The 19262-nt window shown below is 38.3% G+C and overlaps 1 protein-coding gene across 3 annotated transcripts; it reads left to right on the plus strand.

The window, feature by feature from the left end:
* The first annotated feature begins 1752 nt into the window (after nucleotides 1-1752).
* On the plus strand, nucleotides 1753-19084 carry rtel1 (regulator of telomere elongation helicase 1). Of its 3 annotated transcripts, none has more exons than XM_010755591.3 (33): nucleotides 1753-1999; nucleotides 2219-2417; nucleotides 4142-4235; nucleotides 4381-4462; nucleotides 4592-4652; nucleotides 4899-4974; nucleotides 5860-5944; nucleotides 6221-6286; nucleotides 7120-7261; nucleotides 7359-7397; nucleotides 7515-7590; nucleotides 8251-8348; nucleotides 8547-8602; nucleotides 9049-9120; nucleotides 9221-9305; nucleotides 9541-9673; nucleotides 9826-9939; nucleotides 10215-10255; nucleotides 11210-11295; nucleotides 12141-12218; nucleotides 12375-12452; nucleotides 12988-13131; nucleotides 13227-13342; nucleotides 13936-14059; nucleotides 14161-14326; nucleotides 14436-14590; nucleotides 14751-14846; nucleotides 16215-16425; nucleotides 16613-16750; nucleotides 17439-17570; nucleotides 17926-18114; nucleotides 18226-18348; nucleotides 18766-19084. In XM_010755591.3, exons 1-33 carry the CDS (start codon nucleotides 1898-1900, stop codon nucleotides 18834-18836), a joined length of 3528 nt encoding a protein of 1175 aa, XP_010753893.2. In that variant the 5' UTR covers nucleotides 1753-1897; the 3' UTR covers nucleotides 18837-19084. The 3 variants fall into 3 exon arrangements, with proteins under 3 accessions (XP_010753893.2, XP_027133075.1, XP_019113521.1); XM_027277274.1 differs by having other exon boundaries at nucleotides 17445-17570; XM_019257976.2 differs by lacking the exon at nucleotides 14751-14846.
* Nucleotides 19085-19262: the final 178 nt, after the last annotated feature.

Genomic DNA, 19262 nt, shown 5'->3' on the forward strand with positions numbered 1-19262 from the left:
AAGTTTAAGTTGAATTTAATATTCTTGTACAAGAAGGAGCGTTTAACAGTGCAACACGCAAGAGGGTTACAGAGAAAAAGGCTCCCTGTGGAGCTCTGTCAGGTAGTTTTTATACAATGCATTCAAATTGGGCTGTCTCGAACATCTTCCCACTAACGATTTCCTTTTTTGGTTTTCCCCTTAGTAATGAACATTATGTTTCTTGTCCAAAATGACACTTCCTTTAGTCTGTTTCTCATGTCCTTGAACATTTTTTAAAATTTCCTTTCCCAGGCAGCTTTAACAAATACATGCTAGATAAGGGGAATACAAAAAGACAAAACACACATACACTCCCTCTAAGAGTTAAAACACCTGCAGCCCAGTACAATCCTAATTTTTATAACACCTCTAATTACAATTATTATTACATTTGCTCCATTGATTTTTATAGGCTGATAGGTAATAAGCCCAAGCAGAAGAAGTGACAAAGAATAAATAACCTATACCATGTACTATATATACTTACTGTGTCTATATTTATTAGAGGTTTTATGAATATATGAATGATCTTTGCAGAAGTTTAACAGCAAATTGACCATAACATCTTAACTCTTTGTCCAATTATAAAACTCAAAATTTGTAAAATAGTTAATAACTCAAAATTAGTAAAATAATAGCAGGAATGTCCTAAATGTACGGAAGCTCTTTGCATTCACTAGATTTAAAAAAAATAGACAGGTGCCTCATTGGCCACTGCACTTCGGTAAAGTTAGAAAGATATTGGCACTTCCGGGTTCAATAACTCTTAATTTAAACGTTGTTAAAACACAAAACGCATATTTTCAATCTCACTATAAGACAGACAACGAGCTACAACCTAATGTTAATCAAAACGAGCTACAACCTAACGTTCATCACAACGAGCCATCCTCGGAGCCACACCAACAACATTAGTGTTACTAGGGCTTTTCATAATTTCTGGGAATTTTTATTAGGAATAATAATCAATAACTTCAATACGATACAGTACTGCGGTAACGCTATCTACACTAAAATCTAGTGCCCGACTACATCAGTTTGTACGGTAAAGGGTGTGAGCGGCTTCATGGTGCCTTCAAGTGCACCTCGGAAACTCAAAGAATTCTCTTTTCTAAGATACATATGCAGATTTAGAAAAGTCATTAAACAAACAAATCAAATTGTTTTCTAACAACTCCACCTAATTCTTGTTCTACATGTCCCCAGCTACTTCTGGGGTAATTTTCAAGTTCTTTTACTGTACCATTTTCTAATAAAGTGATGCTGAAATCATACACAATGTATGGTGACATATGCAGATTGAAATGCAGAGAGAAAAGATAGACACTTTATCTCATAATTACGAGCTAAAATGTCAAAAAAAAAAAAAATGTATCCAGTGAATGCAATGCGCTTCTGTACAGATCACATGAAGACTATTTATTCCTTATTGATATTGTTGTCGTTTTAATTAATATGTCATTATTATTAATTATTAACTATTATTATTAGTTATTTAATCTAATTTAAGTTTTAATTAGGAATGTATAGCAACTCACGGAGATACATTTCATTATCAAATAATTCATCATCATTTCATTATTAGTTGTTCTTTTATGATCATATGTGATAAATACATTGCATTGAACAGTTTCAGCCAGTAAACGCACCCTCCAGTGAGGTAAACACATTTTTCTGTGAGTACCTGAACGCAGCAGCGGTACGTGCGCACAGTGCGCATGAGCAGTGAACTGAAAGCGTAAAAGTGGCGGCAAGTAACGTGAATAGTTGAACCATCAGCAGTCAGACTGTCAGTGTGACGAGCAACTTTTTAACAGTCAACCGATGTGACGTGCCTCATTTTAAACAGGACGCTGATGCTGTTGCTGCTGACACCATGTCGTCACTAACTTTAAACGGAGTGACGGTGAATTTTCCCTTTCCTCCGTATAACTGTCAGAAAGACTACATGAGCAAAGTGATTGAATGTCTTCAGAGGGTAAGTTCCTCCATATAACGTTATTGGTGCAAACACATGATCTCTTCTGTCCTCTATGTAATGTAATACATAATAGTGTTCCATTAAAACCATGAAAAGCTGCATGAGCCGTATGCAAAGATTAAGATGTTCTATGAACAGCTAGTGGCTGACCAGGTCAATGAAAGAAGCAGAGGAAACACACATCAGATTGTCTGAAGCTCTCATGTTTGTTTTCAGAAGGTGAATGGCGTTCTGGAGAGTCCTACAGGTACTGGGAAAACCTTGTGTCTGCTGTGTGCCACCCTGGCCTGGAGAGAGCACTTCAAGGACACCATCAGTGCGCGCAAGATAGCAGAGAAGCTGGGTGGCGAGGAGATGTTCCCAAACACGCCTCTGTCATCCTGGGGGACGGCTGCTACAGACGGTGACACACCAAGTATGTTCATATGGGCTCAGTGTCGGTGCAGTTTGAAGTATTTCAGTGGCTGTTTTCTTCAGGATCACAACACATACAGCGAAACACCACTGTTAGTTTTAGGACAAACATCATCTGGCAACCTCAGTTGACAGGGTACAGAATGTGGGGACAAGTAGAACAGCACTGCATTCAGTGAAGATAAAATGTAAATGTCAGTAAGGATATAGATCATTCTAATCTCCACACATTAATGTTCCAGTTTAATACAGTCCAATACAACAATACATGAAACTAGAGCCTCTCTTAGACCTTAATATGTAATCTCAATTTAATGTTATTGTCATTTCTGAACATGAGGAAATTCACTGGTTACATCAGCTCACAGTAAACAAGGTGGATAAAAATAAAACTAAATAAATAATGGGTTTCACACGTATGAAAAGCTGAGTCACGGTGACATGGCTCCGATTCCGTCCTGTGCTCTACGGACGAAAGTTCAAGATGACGACGGTGTGGGATCATTTTAAATTAAAAATTAAGGACAACATCGTGGTGTGTGTACATTGCAAGATGGAGCTGGCGTACCATAACAGCACGACTTCAATGCTGCAGCACCTCAAAAGAAAACACCTATTCGACGACATGAGCGGACAACCCGATACAAGGTAAATTCAACATAAAATCCATGATGTGATAAACCTTAACGTTACGGTTTGAGTTAACGTTTGTTTTTAAAACTTTTACTTCTACTCCACTACATCTCAGAGAAAAATAATGTACTTTTACTCCACTATAATTATTTGACAACTTACCAGTTACTTTGTAGATTTATATTATTACTACAAATGTACAGTAACCACCTCAGCACTATATATACTTCAGCTATTTGAAAATAGCCGATCTTACAAGCTTACAATGCGCAATATAATATGGTTGTGAGTGTGTAGATCTGATTGATTGATGATTAACCTTACCACATGTCTATGCACTTTAGTTTGCAGTATATTGGGTCTGTAAGGCTTATTGTAGGATTAAGACATTTAGCCTTTTAAAATATCTATTAAGTAATTATTATTTTCACCTCTTTTTCAGTAAACCATCACAGCCTCTCATGGACAAGTTTCTGCAAAAAGCACCAGCCTGCACCCTTGCACAAGAAGCTGTACTGACTTATTTTTGATACTTAAAAAAAAAAAAAAAGTGGGAAACAACTTATTTATTTTTATTTAATTTCTGTGTGTCAAGGAAATGTTAAGTTTGAAGTAATTTTATTTCTTTTTATTGGACATTTTGACTGAAATGGTTTACTTTGCATAATATGTAAATAAATGTCAATTTTCCTTAAAAAGGTTGTTATTATTAAGTGATCTGTCTTGTTTTCTATTGTATATTTATAATTGAGCTTAAATTAAGCAAAAGTATGTTTTATCCGATTACTTGATTACCAAAATATTCGATATCTGCAGCCCTAATAATGCGTAACACGTGGTCTGTTTCTATAATGGAAAAAGGCTATCACTAATCCTTAGAGTTCCAACTCAATGTTTGCACACAAGACGGAGAAAAAACAGAAGTGTTCAGAGGTACTGTAACTGGCTGTCAGCTTCATGGCGCCATGGCAACAGAACAAAAAACTGAACTGCTCTTTCAGCCACTAACATGGCTACATTACTACAATAAAATTATGTCATGTCATTTTATGAAATATAATACAATTATTGTATATTCTTATTGTCCTCCAGCCTACTACACAGATGTTCCCAAGATCATTTATGCATCCAGGACACACACTCAGCTTGCACAGGTTATCAGTGAGTTAAAGAACACTTCATACAGGTAATCTATGTAATTCTAACACATACTTTGTCTGTCTGTCAGTAACACTTTCTTTGACACTGACTCAAATGCAGTACAACACAGATGAATTGTTTGAGGCATATATAGGTCTTATATTATTGTCACCCTAATGTATCTGCTTCAGGCCAAAGGTGTGTGTTCTGGGATCAAGAGAACAGCTGTGTATCAACCAGGAAGTGATGCGTCAGGAGAGTAACCACGTCAAGGTAAGGTAAAATAATGGGAACTTATTGGAACCCAATTCAGTATTGCTACTCCTCTTTAAAGAAGCAGCAGGTCAGATAAAACATTTTGTGAATGTTGTGAAAATATTCCTTGTACTGTATGTCTTTCAGGTCCATATGTGCAGAGCAAAAGTTTCCACCAGGTCATGTATCTACTACAATAACGTTGAAGGTAATGATTTAACACTTAGACTGAACCACATAAAGTCTGTCAGTCATACAAGTAAAGTCTGAAGCACAAAATGACTTAAACACCAATATCATTACCACAGTAAGATAACAGGGTTGTTAATGAAAGAACATAGGAGGAGGTTTTCCATTAGTGATGCGGTTAAAGTGATTACATAATGTAAGACCTGTTTGTTAAATGCTGCTTGTATCTCTTGTATAAGTCTGAATTTGATCTTTTCTTCTTCAGAGAAGAGTACCGACAGAGAATTGGTGGATTCTATCCTTGATGTGGAAGATTTGGTCAAATTTGGCAACAAACAGAGGTGGGATATGTATATGTATTCATGATTAACTACTTAACTACTGTTTAACTAACCACTGTCTTGATTCAATAGAAGTCTTTTAAAAAAAAAACTGTCCAATATGTAGAGTAGGGCTACAACTATAGATAATTTGGAATTTACCACTTGGAATTGTCCAGATTCCTTCATCTTTTTTTCTTTGCCCAAATAAATAACATTTTTGAGGGCCTGACGGTGCTTAAAAACTCATGAATATAGATGTAATATGTCTGAAAATATATGTCTCACATGGGTGTGAATATATGTCTCCATAGCACCCCTAAAGAGCAGCTTTCCACATCCACCTCACATTGTGTTATCAAAGCCTTTTGCTTTTTCCCTGCAATTCACAGTCACCATAGTTTCTCCTGGGTATCTCATCAGTCCAGTTTCTGTGTGCCTCTTTTACCTATGCTGACTCTTTTTATCAGCAGGTGTGTGCATACATATGCACTTATGCACACTCAAACTATCTTCTGTTGCTTCTTTTGTGGTACAACACTTCCTTTAATACACTGAATGCTTTCTTCACCCAACTGAGTGTAATTAAGCACAAAAAACTAAGAGTATACTTTTTAGGAGTGTCAAATTTGCCTCTTGTACATTCAGTGGGATGTGACTCATGTGGAAATGCTCTAGATGCCACTAAATTGAGCTGCTTCCTCGTGTTGAGTGCAAAAAGGTTTGAAGCCACTATTTGCTCCTTGCAGCTATATTTTTATTAACTTATGTTGCTGATGCTGCTCTACAGACAAAAGTTTATTATGTCTTTTGAGCTGTAGTTTTGTTGTCAAACATAAACAAAATTAGTCTTAGATTCAGCATGAATACGTACTTTTCAACTCAAAGCTAAACATTTCTCTGCAGGGCATGTCCTTACTACCTCTCCCGTTCCTTGAAACAACAAGCAAATGTCATTTTTATGCCGTACAACTACCTTCTGGATCCAAAGGTGAGCTGACTCTCACATGTCAGATTGCTGTCCATGAGGACGCTGAGCTTATTTTCAGCTTTTGTTCTTTAAAGTAGCTAAAAGTTCTGAATAACTTTTTTAGCCCTAACTTATTCTGTACTATACGATTCAGTTTAAATCTGCAGTCATCTTCTGATAGAAAATAAGACAAAATGTTCAGTGTCAGGCTGTCCACTTTAGGTAATGACACATGTCATGTCTGACTTTGATATCAAAATACATGCTCGTATTCTGTTGTCTCCCTTTGTTCCACAGAGCCGTAGAGCACATAACATTGAGCTAAAAGGAGCTGTGGTCATCTTTGATGAAGCTCATAATGTGGTAAGTCTCTGTCCTGCACATTCGGTAGCCGTGGCTCAAGAGGTAGAGCGGGTCATCCACTAATAAGATCAGTGGCGGTTCGATTCCCAGCTCCACCAGACTGCATGTTGAAGTGTCTGTTCTTGGACAAGATATGTATCAGGTTATCAGCAATGTGTATGAATACTTAGCTTCCAAAAACTGATGAGGTAGACAATGCCATCAATTTATGAATGTTTGTGTGAATGATGTGTACATATATGTAGTGTAAAAGCACTTTGAGTAGACGTCAGAGTTGCTATATAAGCACAATGTATTTACTATATTTCAGTGACAAAGTAGTACTCCATATTGTTTACTGCTTTTGTAAAAAAAAAAAAAAAAAAGACATTTAGTGCTTCTTTTTAAATGTTTGTGTAAATGGTGAAATGTGTTCAAACAGTGTTCACATGCCAAGCTGGTAAATGCTGACAGATTAAAGACACACTAGCTGACAGGCTGGTACAGCGATGCTACGACAAAATGACACGATAAATGTTGTTTTACAAGGAAAGAAACAACTCAGTGTATTGTGTTAAAGACCAAATTTACAAGAAGGCAATGATTAAGAATATTTGGCATGTTTCATGTGTACTTGTGGACAGCAGTTGAACAGATGGTCCTTGACACATTCATACACACACACATACACACACACACACACTGCTAAAGTAATAAAGTAGTAACTAATGATTTAGTGTTTAATTTTACTGAATGTTGCAGAGTATCAAGGTTGTATGAGATTTAGTGTGATGGAGTAACGGTTTTCAAAGAGAGCCCAATATCCCCCCAGATGATGTTTCTGTTGTCTGCAGGAGAAGACATGTGAAGAATCAACATCATTTGACCTGACTCCCTATGATGTAGCTTCAGCCATTAATGCTGTGGACAGGCTGCTGGTGGAGCAGGCTAAAGATGTCAGCCATGAAGACTTCAATGCAGACTCCCTCAACTCTGGTCAGGATGCTTCTTTGTCTCAACCACTGAGGCTGAACAAGCATTCCCTTGAAAAAATGATCTGTAAACAAGTCTACATATGTTATTCATATTTCAGGTTTAAAAGTGGAATTAGACACCATTGCCAAAATTAAACGTAAGTATATTTGAAGGTATGAAGAAGGTGAACAAACCCTATTTTAGTATTTCATCAACTAGTTTTAAACGTGTCAGTGCTCTGGGATTTTCACAACTTCTTTGCTTCACCTCACAGAGATACTGCTGGATCTGGAAGCTGCCATCGATTCCTACGATGTTCCAAGTGACAAAGGCATCACAAAACCTGGAATGTATGTGAAAGTGTGTTAATGTCTGCCTGCCTGCCTGCCTGCCTGCATGTATGTCATGTGACATTAGGGCTGGGTTTTGGACCTCAGTATTTGATAGTGCTGAATGGTTGACACCTGAAATCAGTATTGCAGTTCATTGTCACATTTATCTCAGTGATTAATGAAACAGTGTGTTATTACAGTAAATACACCTGTGCAGGAGTAGCCTGCCTCTTAATGATACATTTTACTTAACAATAAACAGATTATGACATAAAAGTCACTAAGATGGGCTATGGGCTATTTCAAATTTCCTGACCATAAAAATGAGTTGTATTGTAATGACATTTGAACAGCGCTTTTATGGTGTACATTATCTCATTCCATCTGTGGGATGTTGAGGTACAGGATGACATTATTTTGTGAATGTGTGTAAGAAACTGCTTCCATCTCCAGCCACTGGTCTGAAAGCAAAATGTTCCTGGACTATTTTGTAGAAAACCTTGGTCCTGGCTCCGGTCAGTGGAATCAACTGCTGGTTAAAAAACCCAACAAAAAAAACCCAAAACCTTGAACAGTGCAATAATCATTACAATAAGACAATCTTCCTTTTGACTTTCCTCAGAAAGTTCGTTTTTTAACAACATGTCTTTTGTCCATCCTCTTCTCTGTGTGTCTCAGCTTCATCTATGAGCTGTTGGAGAGAGCCCATCTGACCTACAACAGCAAGACAGCAGTCTGTGAAGCTCTGGAGCAGATCAGTGGATACTTGGCAGGACGTCAGTATTTGTTTATACAACATGTCATTTGTTACATTGTCTGCTGTCTACCGTGTGATGTATCTTTTGCATGTGGAGTCCAATTTTCTTCCATATCAGAGTAACAGCTGTATTATTCTTACAGGTCATGTGACAATACGTGACAAATGTGTAGGTTGTATGATTAACAAATGAGTTATGTGGTGTGTTTCTCATCAGAACCAGGAATATTCCTGAACACAAGTGGACTGCAGAAGTTGGCTGATATCATACAGGTGCTACTTGGTGAAGTTAAATGAATGGTTCAACATTTTTGAAATACATTTATTTAGTGTGAGATGTTCAGATGGATCTCAAGTCTGTGTGTTAAGTACAGAGCTGGAGTGAAGGCGTAATTAGCCTAAGTTGGTATAAAGAGGGGCCAAGAGCTAGCCTGGCTCTGGCTCTGCTCAACATCCAACACCTCTAAACCTCCCAAAGCTCACTGATTAACATGTTGTATCTGTTTGTTTAATCCAGACACACACACATATATAAAAACAAAAGGTTTTGTCTCCTGGTGTACATCAACGTCTGATGATTCATTTTGTTCAACATACTCAAAGACAGAGCAGCAGCCAAGGTGTCTGCCCTGTTGAATCAATGGTAGAAATCATTGATCCAACATCAGTTTTTATTTCATTTCAATTTCAATTCCTCCTTTCCTTTTCTTTTCTTGTAGCTGGTGTTCTGTGGAGAGCCGTCAGAAAAGGACAGACTGCAGCAGATGCAGTCCAACACAGCTCATTTTAAGGTGTCTATTCAAAAAAGAATTGTGCATCTTCACAGACTCTTTTGTTAAAAATGTGTTATGTATGGCAGTGTTAGCTATCCTATCTGTTTGTTTGGCTCAGGTTCATATCCATCGAGACACCAACTATCACAAGAAAAAAAGCACTGATGTGTGGGCTTCATCTTCATCTTCATCAAAGAAACAAGGTAATGATATGCAGGCTTGACAGTTATAGCATGGAGCTCTTTATTCAACATGGTAGAAAAGTTAAATACTGAATATGTTTTTGTTTTTTTAGATAGGTGTCACTTCAGAATGATTTGTTCAAATGAATTTTCCTTTGTGGATATCAGACCCAGATGTTGAAAGTTTGTGTTCATTGTCATCAGGTTGTGTTGAACCTTTTCAAATTGCCCTTATGTGTTTCTGTGTACCTTGTAGGCAACATTCTGAGTTACTGGTGCTTCTCTCCTGGCTTCAGTATGCAGGACCTGGTGAATCAAGGTGTTCGCTGCATCATTCTGACCAGTGGTACCCTCTCTCCCCTGTCTTCATTCACTTCTGAGATGAGGATGTAAGTTACCTGCTCCTCAAAGCTCAATTTACCTACAAAGGTGTACAATTACATTTCTTTACCACTGACTTGATTGATAGATTTGGAGGTATCCAAAATATCAGCAAGTCAGACATGATCTTGACCCGTGTGTTTTGTTGTTGTTGGTGAAGAGAATTCCCAGTGACTCTGGAGAACGGTCATGTGATTGAGCGGGATCAGATCTTTGTGAGCATTATTGACCGGGGCCCTGATGGAGTGCATTTAAGTTCAGCGTTTGATAGAAGGTTGGTTTCACAATTTATTTTCACAAAATATGAGTAATTATATACAAATATAAGTTAAGTCACATGGCTCACAAGCAGCTATTTAATTGGATAAAGGCTTGCTTGTCTTTTACCTAGTAATGTCCATCTCCCCATACAGACCATATTTTCTGTTAGGTTTGTTACATCTGACATGGCGCAGTTACTTTAATAGTAAATACTTTTACTCCACAGACAGTTTACTATGTTGCTGTGGTGATTATAAATAAAACTAATGATCTTTCCTTCTGTGACAGGTTTATCCCTGAAAATATGGCATCTTTAGGCAACACCGTGGGTAAGGTCATACAATATATGTATTGTGCAATATACACTAAAAAAAATTTAACCCTTTTCTCCATTTTTCATGAGTTGAAGATCTGAGACTTCTTTTATGCACACAAAAAGTAACTTTCTCTCAAATGTAATTAACACATTTGTTAATATCTGTGTTAGTGAACACAGCAGCTGACAGGGGTGGCATACAGCATGATTATGACACAGGTGTGTCTTGGACTGGTCACAATGAAATGCCACTCTAAAATTTACAGTTTTATCTTTGAAAAAAGACATATTAGGCACTCAACTGTCAGGGTGTTTTACATAGGACTATTCTGATTAAGGCAATGAATACTGGCCAATCAGAGGCAAAAAACATTTATTTATTTATTTATTTATTTATTTATTTATTTTTTGGCCTTTTGAAGCTTTATTTGACAGAGACAGCTTGAAGAGTGACAGGAATGTGGGGAGAGAGAGATGAGGAAGAACATGTAGCAAAGGGCCACTGCTGAGCCATCGTACATGGGCCAACTGAGCTAATCAACAGCCAAGAGTGACCCTTTTTTGACTAGTCCAACACACACATCTGTCATAGTCATGCTGATTAATCTGTCAGGTGGATGGATGATCTGGACATAATAATGTGCTCACTAACACAGATCTTTACAAATTGACTCAACTTTACGTGTGCATAGAAGAACTAAATAGGAGCAGTGTTGCATTATATTCGTATTTTTGTTGAATGTATGTATAATACATGTTTTTGTCTACCATTGTGTTTTTTCCTGTTTGTAAGTACCTTCGATTGTAAAACAGGGAGTTTCACTTAGTTCTTACTAGACATATCCTATTTGAATATGAGGCTTATTAGCTTTTTACCATCTTTTTGAATTTAGCCTGTAGTATGATAATTTTCATCATTTCTGTCTCAGTCATCACATCAATGTTGGTTACTCTGTTCTCTCCTCAGCCAACCTGAGTCGTGTGGTTCCTCATGGTCTCTTAGTGTTTTTTCCCTCTTTCCCCTTAATGGAAAAAACTCTGGACTTCTGGAGAGTAAGTAATAGAGTTGAGCCGGATACTCGCTGAGTATAAAGCAGATAAAGCACTTTTGCCGAGTGCGAGTATTTTATACAGATGTATTGTGTTGCTGTGTCCCGCTCTGCTCACTCACACACAGAACAGCTCTCTGACTCTCTGATGTCTCCACTTTTGTGTAGGTCAGAAAAAAGTGTCTCTGGCCTTTCCTTCAAGAGTTTCTGTTTTCATGCCTTCCTGGCATGTTTTTTTTTTTTTTCTTTTTTTCTGGGTAGGAAAATTTAAAGTGCTTTATTGGCATGAAAATAAAGTAAACAATATTACCAAAGCATCACAAATAATAGAACTGATTCATGAGATTTTAAGAAATGCAGATATTATAATATTTAAAATAACAAGAACATTTTGTGTCTGTGCTTTTGCATGTATGCATGTTTGAGAAATATTTCTTTTTTTACTTTATTTTTTATTTTATTTATGTCTATCTCTATATGTCTATTGTTTAATCAGCTCACTTCCCTCAGCATCTCCAACAAATTCTATAGAGACAACTAATAACTAATAACTTTCTGGTTGTCAAACTGAAGAGAAAGTTAGTTTTTTCCCTGTTGAATGTGTCCAGAGAGGGAGAGCAGAAAACTAAACAATTATCAAAAACACAAAAAGTACCAGAATACAGTATGCCATCTGTGGAGTCATCTGGATGTAACCATACCATCACTTTCTTTATAATATAGTCTATTATTTTGGATTTTTATTAAAATCAGGTACTGTGTGTGTGTGTGTGTCTGTCTGTCTGTCTGTCTGTGTGTGTGTGTCTGTCTGTCTGTCTGTCTGTCTGTCTGTCTGTCTTCTTTCACCAGGCTAAGGGACATGCAGATCGCATTGAAACTATAAAGCCCATGTTTGTTGAACCTAAAGGAAAGGGCACCTTTAATGAGGTGTGTTTTATTAAATATATATTATTCATTTATTAACCTGATGCAGGAACAGTTTCATTATTGTTTCATGAGATGGTCATGATGTAAGCTGAAGAGATGTCCTTAAAAGACTTGTGAGCTTCTGACAATCAGCTGATCTTCTCTGTCTGTTCTCAGGTCATTGATGGATATTATAACAAAGTCAATGATCCAGCATCCAAAGGGGGAAGCTTCTTTGCTGTATGTCGAGGGAAGGTGAGGTTAAAGTATGAAATTTCACAAAAATACCGAATTGTCAGACAGAACATATTGATATGAAATGTATTATGTCCAATGAAATAATATTTCAATATTGAAAAATATTCAATGATCATCATTGATAGCTAGAGAAGTACACAATGCTGACCTTTTTCCATAGTAAGGGATCAACAGACAAAAGAACAGTTGTTAACATTCAAAAGACATGTCTCCCCACAAGACCACTTTTCTTCAGTGTACTGAGCCAACACAGTCATTCAATAGAGCTTCAACATGAGAAACAACCAAGGACATAAAACCAAAATTAATCAATCCATTCTTTAAAACAACATCCAGCATCTCAGTTTTACTCTGCATTCTACTGTAGTTGTAGCCAGCCCTATATACTGAGTAGAATAGATACTTTATTGATCCCTCAAGGGAAATTCTTTTTTTCACTCAGGTTTAATAAAATAAGAAATAGAAATCAGTGTATGCAAATGGAGTTGTGATGTCCCTCATAATGTTTGTTTCTATCATCTTTCTGTGTCAGGCTAGCGAGGGTCTGGATTTTGCCAATACTTTTGGTCGCGGTGTCATCATCACCGGCCTTCCTTTCCCTCCCAAGATGGACCCTAAAGTCATCCTGAAGATGCAGTTCTTGGATGAGATGAGCAGGACGAAAACTGGGCTGAAGGTGAGAGGGAACTGGAGTGCCACTGAACAGGCTTGATGTTATTTCAGTGGCTCAGTCTTATCTCAGTCTTGTTGTGCGTGTGTGTCTGTGGGCAGTACCTGTCTGGGCAGCAGTGGTACAAGCAACAGGCTTTCCGAGCTGTGAACCAGGCGATTGGGAGAGTCATTCGCCACAAGGAGGACTTTGGAGCTATCTTCCTGTGTGATCAGAGGTCAGATTTAGAACCATCATGTCACACAGCTTTGGGCCTTTAGGCCTAACAGATTTGCTCTTGAGTGGTGCAAATGAGTGATCTGAGACAATTAATCAATTGACAAAAAAATTAATGTGCAACTTTTTGATAATCTATTCATTTAAAAAAAAAAAACACACAATGACTATTTCCTGCTCTTCTGTTATGAAGTGATGGGATGATTTGTTCCTTTTTAATTTAGGTGTTTTGTTGTTTTTGGACTGTTACTGTTACTGTCACACTGAACATGGAATATGACATCACGTTGGGCTTTGGGAAATTATATGAACATTTTATCACATATGAGGGGTGGTGCACAGGTCTTGACCAGTGTGGCAGGTATCTTGACCTGTGTGGCAGCTGTTGCAGTGCATTTTGGGATTTGTAGTATGAGCAGTGGGAGTGAGATTTACCAGTGGGCCATTAATAATAGATGGATGAAATGATCTCACGGGCCGAATCCTTGAGTTTGACATGTTTCACCTAACATGTTACCCCAGGGGCACTCCAGCTTTCATGCCCACTTTTTTCCAACTCCACACAACTAGAATAACACGTTACTTTCCCCCAAGGTTTAAAGGCAGTGATGCCCAGGCTCAGCTGCCATTGTGGGTCAGGCCTTATGTGCGTCTGTATGACTGCTTTGGGAATGTGGTCCGTGATGTCTCTCAATTCTTCAGGGTTGCACAGAAAATGGTAGGTTCTACTCACACAGTTCACAAAAATTCAATTCCTTGCTTGAACTGTTTTTTTGTTTTTTTTTATGATCTGACTGTGCATATGTTTGAATGTGCCAGAGGCCTGTGGTAGAGAAGAGAGCTGCAGCAGAGCGCTGTGGAACAGTGTGTTTACCAGACACTCAGGCCTCTGGCTTCACTTCCTGCTCATCCTACCAAAGCTCCCACACCCAGAAGGCCAAGGCGCTAGACGCTCATCTTCCCAGCCTGAAGAGGAGGAAACTCAGTGAGTATGAGGATAAAGGGACCCTTTCACTTTTGAAATCCTGAAAGATTTCACATAGGAAACTATCATCAGTCATTTCTTAACATGTTGCTGTTGTCTTTGTGATCAGATGAATACACTGGAGCTGATGGGATGGCCAGGATCTGTGTTGAGTATGAGTGTGACGTACAGGAGAGTCAGCGAAGACCAGCCAACCTGCTAGACGCTCTAGAGCGAGGTGACCATTGCAGTGGAGAAGACAATGACACTGTTATGGGAGCGAAGGTAGTTTTGTTGTTGTTGTTTAGCACTTGTCAAAAGAGGCTTTTTACAAAAGGATCCACAATCCATCCATCCATCCATTATCTATAAACCAGTTTATCACAGGGAGTGAAGTCACAATATTTGTGTATTTATTTGTTCCATTGTGCATTTTCTTTTGAAGGTAAATCGTTTGTCCACACTATCTCTTCAGTATGACAAGAGAATGGATGATGAATTGCGGGGAGGCAAACGTAAAATCAAATTGGTCAAACAACCGGTACGTCTCCACCAGATCTGTCCAGCCCAGTACATCATCACATCCTTTAAGCCTAAAAAGATGCTTTGGCTTGCAGTTACTCCGATAAAGCGTGAGTGAAGAAAGGGTAATGGGTTAAATGAAAAAAAATATTATACACATAAATGCATAATATCAATTTGAGATATCAGCAGAAAATTGAACTTGTCAAATACAACAGTAAAAATGACTGGCCTGATGCAATACATGTCGGCTGAACAAACAGTTCCATGTGCTCCTTCCTAAGATTGACTCCATTTTCACAGCTTTTGTGAATTAACCTACACTTCATATGCTGGAACATGAAATCTAATTTATGGGCCTTCTCTTGCACCACATACTGGACACAGGAAGTGACACTGAAGTCTTTTGGGCATGAAAATTTGAAGCCGACCAATCTCCGGCAACAACATAACCAGCTCACAGCCGTCACACGTCTACTCTTCGGGCCTGTTCCTTACTTCTTGCAGCTTTAATTCATTTTAAGGTTCCACTGTGTATTTTGTAGGAATTGGTATTTTGTGACTGTGGTATGTGGTAATATAGACAACAGTACTCGAGTATTTGTTCTGATTACATTACTTCTGATCAAAAACTAGCGAGTCGACAACTTTGCTCACAGCCGAAAGCAACAGCAGACACAGCAGCAACTAATATTACTGACTAGTCCAACAGCAGTCAGTCCTCTTCTGTCCCTTCTCCTCTGTAATTATGTTGCTGAGCCCTGTTACACACTCCAGCATATCAGTACATGTACATCAACAGAAGTTAAGCAAGTTATGGTGCTGGTCGGTTACTAATCTGTAAAGGAAGAGGGTTTCTTTGGTGTTCTGCATATTAGTCAGTGATCCCCTGAGCTAGGCAGGGGAAAATGTTGGTTCTGTGAAAGTCTTGGCTGTGCACTGTCCAAGCAGGGGATCACTCCTATTGTCCTCTGTAATGATTTTACAGCTCAGCGTTAACTTGCTTTGTTGTTCCTTGTAAAACTGGCTGGTAGACTTGCTGGTGCAAGTCTCTATAGCTAATTTCCCCATTCATGACAACTGTACTGAGGGTGAATTTTGTAGAGAGCTCATCTGTTCAAATGATATTAAGGCTTAAAGTTGTGCAGAATTAAAACCATCACAGGCAGCTTGTTTGATCACCCAGGCTTCATTTAGCCTCATTAACTATGGAGCCATGCTGGCCAAAGCCACCACACTCTTTGGAAACCTGTGGGTGACTTCAAAGATACTACATCAGTGTTTTAGAATTTCTATATATATATATATTTAAGCACAGGATAAACTAAATGCATCGAAACTGTCATGGTCTTGATCATTTGTATTCTACTTCTCACCCTTTTTGAAGAAAATTAGCCAGTCTGAGGACGTGTGTGAGGAAGGTAAAGCCAGCAGGACAAAGACTTTCCTGTCAGAGATGAAGAAGTCACTGAGCCAGGTCAACTTTGACTGCATTGTACAAGCTCTGCAGACCTACAAGAAGACCGACAACCTGGACGTCCTGCTGACTGAGACAGTTGTCTTAGCTGGAGATGCTAATACTCACAGTCTGCTTCGGGGTAAGTCCTGCTCAACAACATGCAGCCTTCACCAATTTTTAAGACCGACAAATCACAAGAAAATTAACTTTTTTCGAGACCTGTCTCTCCCAAGATTTTTGCCACCCAGACTCTGCTTCAGTCTCTGTGTGTCTGTGTCTTTGTCTGTGTCTGTTACTTGATCCCTAATGCAGCCACTGTGTCACAGGTATATACCAGTTTGTTCGTCCACATCACAAGAAGAGGTTTGATGAGAACTGCCAGGAGCTGACTGGGCAGGGCTGTGGATACAAACCTGATCACTCACTGGCTAAAGACATGAAGAAAGCAAACACACTGCATGGCGGTATGAAAGGATGCACACATTTGAAATTTGTCTCATAATCTCTCCATATTTCTATTCAGTTCATAATGTTCATAATGGCTGTGATGCCATCATCATGTTGCTTCTTTTGTCCATACCAAAAGCCATAGATGTTTAACTTCTAATGATAATATTTCATTTACAATGGTATGAAACAGAGAAGAGCAAAACATTCTCATTGGAAACTGGGACCATCATGTTTGGCTTTAAAATGACAATTTATTGATTATTGAGTGTAACTTTGAAAGAAGACAACACATTCTTCTACTAACAAATAAAAGTTGGATCCACAAAGGTTTCCTGTTAGAGCTTGCATGCTTGTGGTGGCTAATGTTGGCTAGCTTTAGATAGATATTTCGATAGGTAACTGACATTCCTTAGTCAGGCTAATGACTTTGACCCTTGTCTACTTACTTGCTTATAGCATTTTAACATTGCCTTGCATTCAGTTGCTTGTCTTGTTTAAATATGCTTATTTTAAAGTGGGCAGCTGTGAGCGAGTCAGTGTGGTGGTTTGATCTCCAGCACCTCCATTCTATTAATCCACCTCTATTAATCACTCTGTGATTAGTTACTTTCTGATGAGCAGTAACAGCAGCGTATGAGTGCATTATAAATAAAACTTTAGAATTTTCAGTCACTTTCCTGGTCACTATTCTGCTTACTGAAGCTACAGACAGACAGACAGTTGCGGGCCTAACATCCTCCAGTGGGAAGTCTACCTGCAGTCAGCTGAATACACAGCAGCTCAACAGAGGAGGACAACACCTAAACCAGCAGGGACTAAAAGAACCTCAAACTGGTAGGACATTATATCCTCTCTGAATGTCTTCCGAGTCTTAGAGCTCATATCACTAGGAAATACAAGTTACAGGCCTTAATAGGAACTTTTTGAGGCGTTTGTCCCTCAGACAGCAAAATGGATAGTAGTAGTTATGTGGGTTACAATGACAAACTTGGCAACTATTTTGATAATCATCACATTTCACGGTTCCAGCAGGGGAGGATTTGCTGCTTTACCTATGAATTATTAGTTTCAGTAGTAGTATTACTGTAGTTCAGTTGTTGGCATACTTAGACCAAACGTATTTCATGTATTGAATGAATGGTTATTATGTTTAAAATCAACTTTACACTACTCTTTTTGTGTTAACCAGGAACTGCTCCAAAGAGTGATGTCCATGCTACTTTTCTGGCTGATGTGAAACAAGCCCTCGGAGCTGAAAAATCAGCTCAGCTCTTTCAGGCTATTTACAGCTACAAAAAGACAGACAACTATGAAAACGTGGTGACCATAGTGGTGAGCTTATTTACAGAGAGAGATGAGGACATCCACCTTCTAATCAGTACGTTTTTTACAAACCATTACATGTATTTTCTTTTTTCAATTTTGGAAGTTCAAACAAGAATTTTTTGTCAGTGCTTCTCAGTCTATCTTTCATCTTTGTTTTCTTCAGGATTTGGCATGTTTATCCGTCCTCACCATAAGGAGCAGTACAAACACATGTTGGAAGCTTTGACAGGTCAGTCGTTCTCTGCGGCTGATGTTCCTGCTGTGAATGAACACCAGCAAAGAGATGGTAAGGAACAACCCAATGTTTTATAGTATGATAGAAACTAAAGGCACTGGAATCATGGAGAGCACAGATACCTCTAAGAAATGTTTCAGCAGTCCAGCCACTAGATGTCAGTGGTTAATAGTTGTTGGTAGTTTCACTGTACCACAGTTTGAAGTAAAGGAAGTGAAAATAGTTACACGACAGGCACTCTCACTCACTCACTCACTCACTCACTCACTCTTGGATGAGAGGTGAAATCTTTTCACTGATCTACAATCAGTGCACGTGAGATTGAGTCAAAATAGATTATGCTTTTTCTTTTTCTATTTTTACAGATATAACAATAGTGTTATTATTCATGAAACAATAAATGGCCTATGATATGATTATGAAACATTACACTGGTGTCCAACTCATTTTATTTTGTTTTATTTTCAGCTTCATCATCACAAACTTTGAAGGCACAAAGCAAGATTTCTAGTTTTTTCTCAAGCAGGCAAAATAAGTAGAATATGAGTTACATGAGCATTGTTTATGTGTTATTACTATTACTACTGACATGAACTAGCCAGGCTCTGTTCTCGCACAGTAATCTGGCTGTATGGGGGTCTGAGCACTGAACACCAGGATGGACTGCATTGCAGAATTAATAAATTAAGTGTACAAGGGTGGGAAGGGCTTTGTAATGTAACTGTTCTTTGATGAATTAATGTCATGAAAAATTTTTGTTTTTTGCTAAATAAATTCATGAAATCAACATGTGCATTGAGTTTCTGCTATATTAGCTCGATGATGTGGCCTGCTCATCCGTTTCTACACCAACAAACGGCTTTTTGTACATCTTGTCTTCAGATCAACCCGCGCCATTTTTTCACATGCTCAATAGGATTGATGGATGGAAAAAACATAAATCTGAGGTTCACTGCTGAGGTCAT

This window comes from Larimichthys crocea, unplaced genomic scaffold (genome assembly GCF_000972845.2).
Source record: "Larimichthys crocea isolate SSNF unplaced genomic scaffold, L_crocea_2.0 scaffold97, whole genome shotgun sequence".
Classification (NCBI taxonomy): Eukaryota; Metazoa; Chordata; class Actinopteri; family Sciaenidae; genus Larimichthys; species Larimichthys crocea.

What these genes read in the sequence shown, in the direction of transcription:
- rtel1 (XM_010755591.3), top strand. Translation starts at nt 1,898, where the DNA reads ATGTCGTCACTAACTTTAAACGGAGTGACGGTGAATTTTCCCTTTCCT. An exon ending in CACCATTGCCAAAATTAAAC is followed by an intron (nt 7,398 to 7,514) that starts GTAAGTATATTT and finishes TTCACCTCACAG; the next exon opens with AGATACTGCTGGATCTGGAA. An exon ending in AGTTCAGCGTTTGATAGAAG is followed by an intron (nt 9,940 to 10,214) that starts GTTGGTTTCACA and finishes CTTCTGTGACAG; the next exon opens with GTTTATCCCTGAAAATATGG.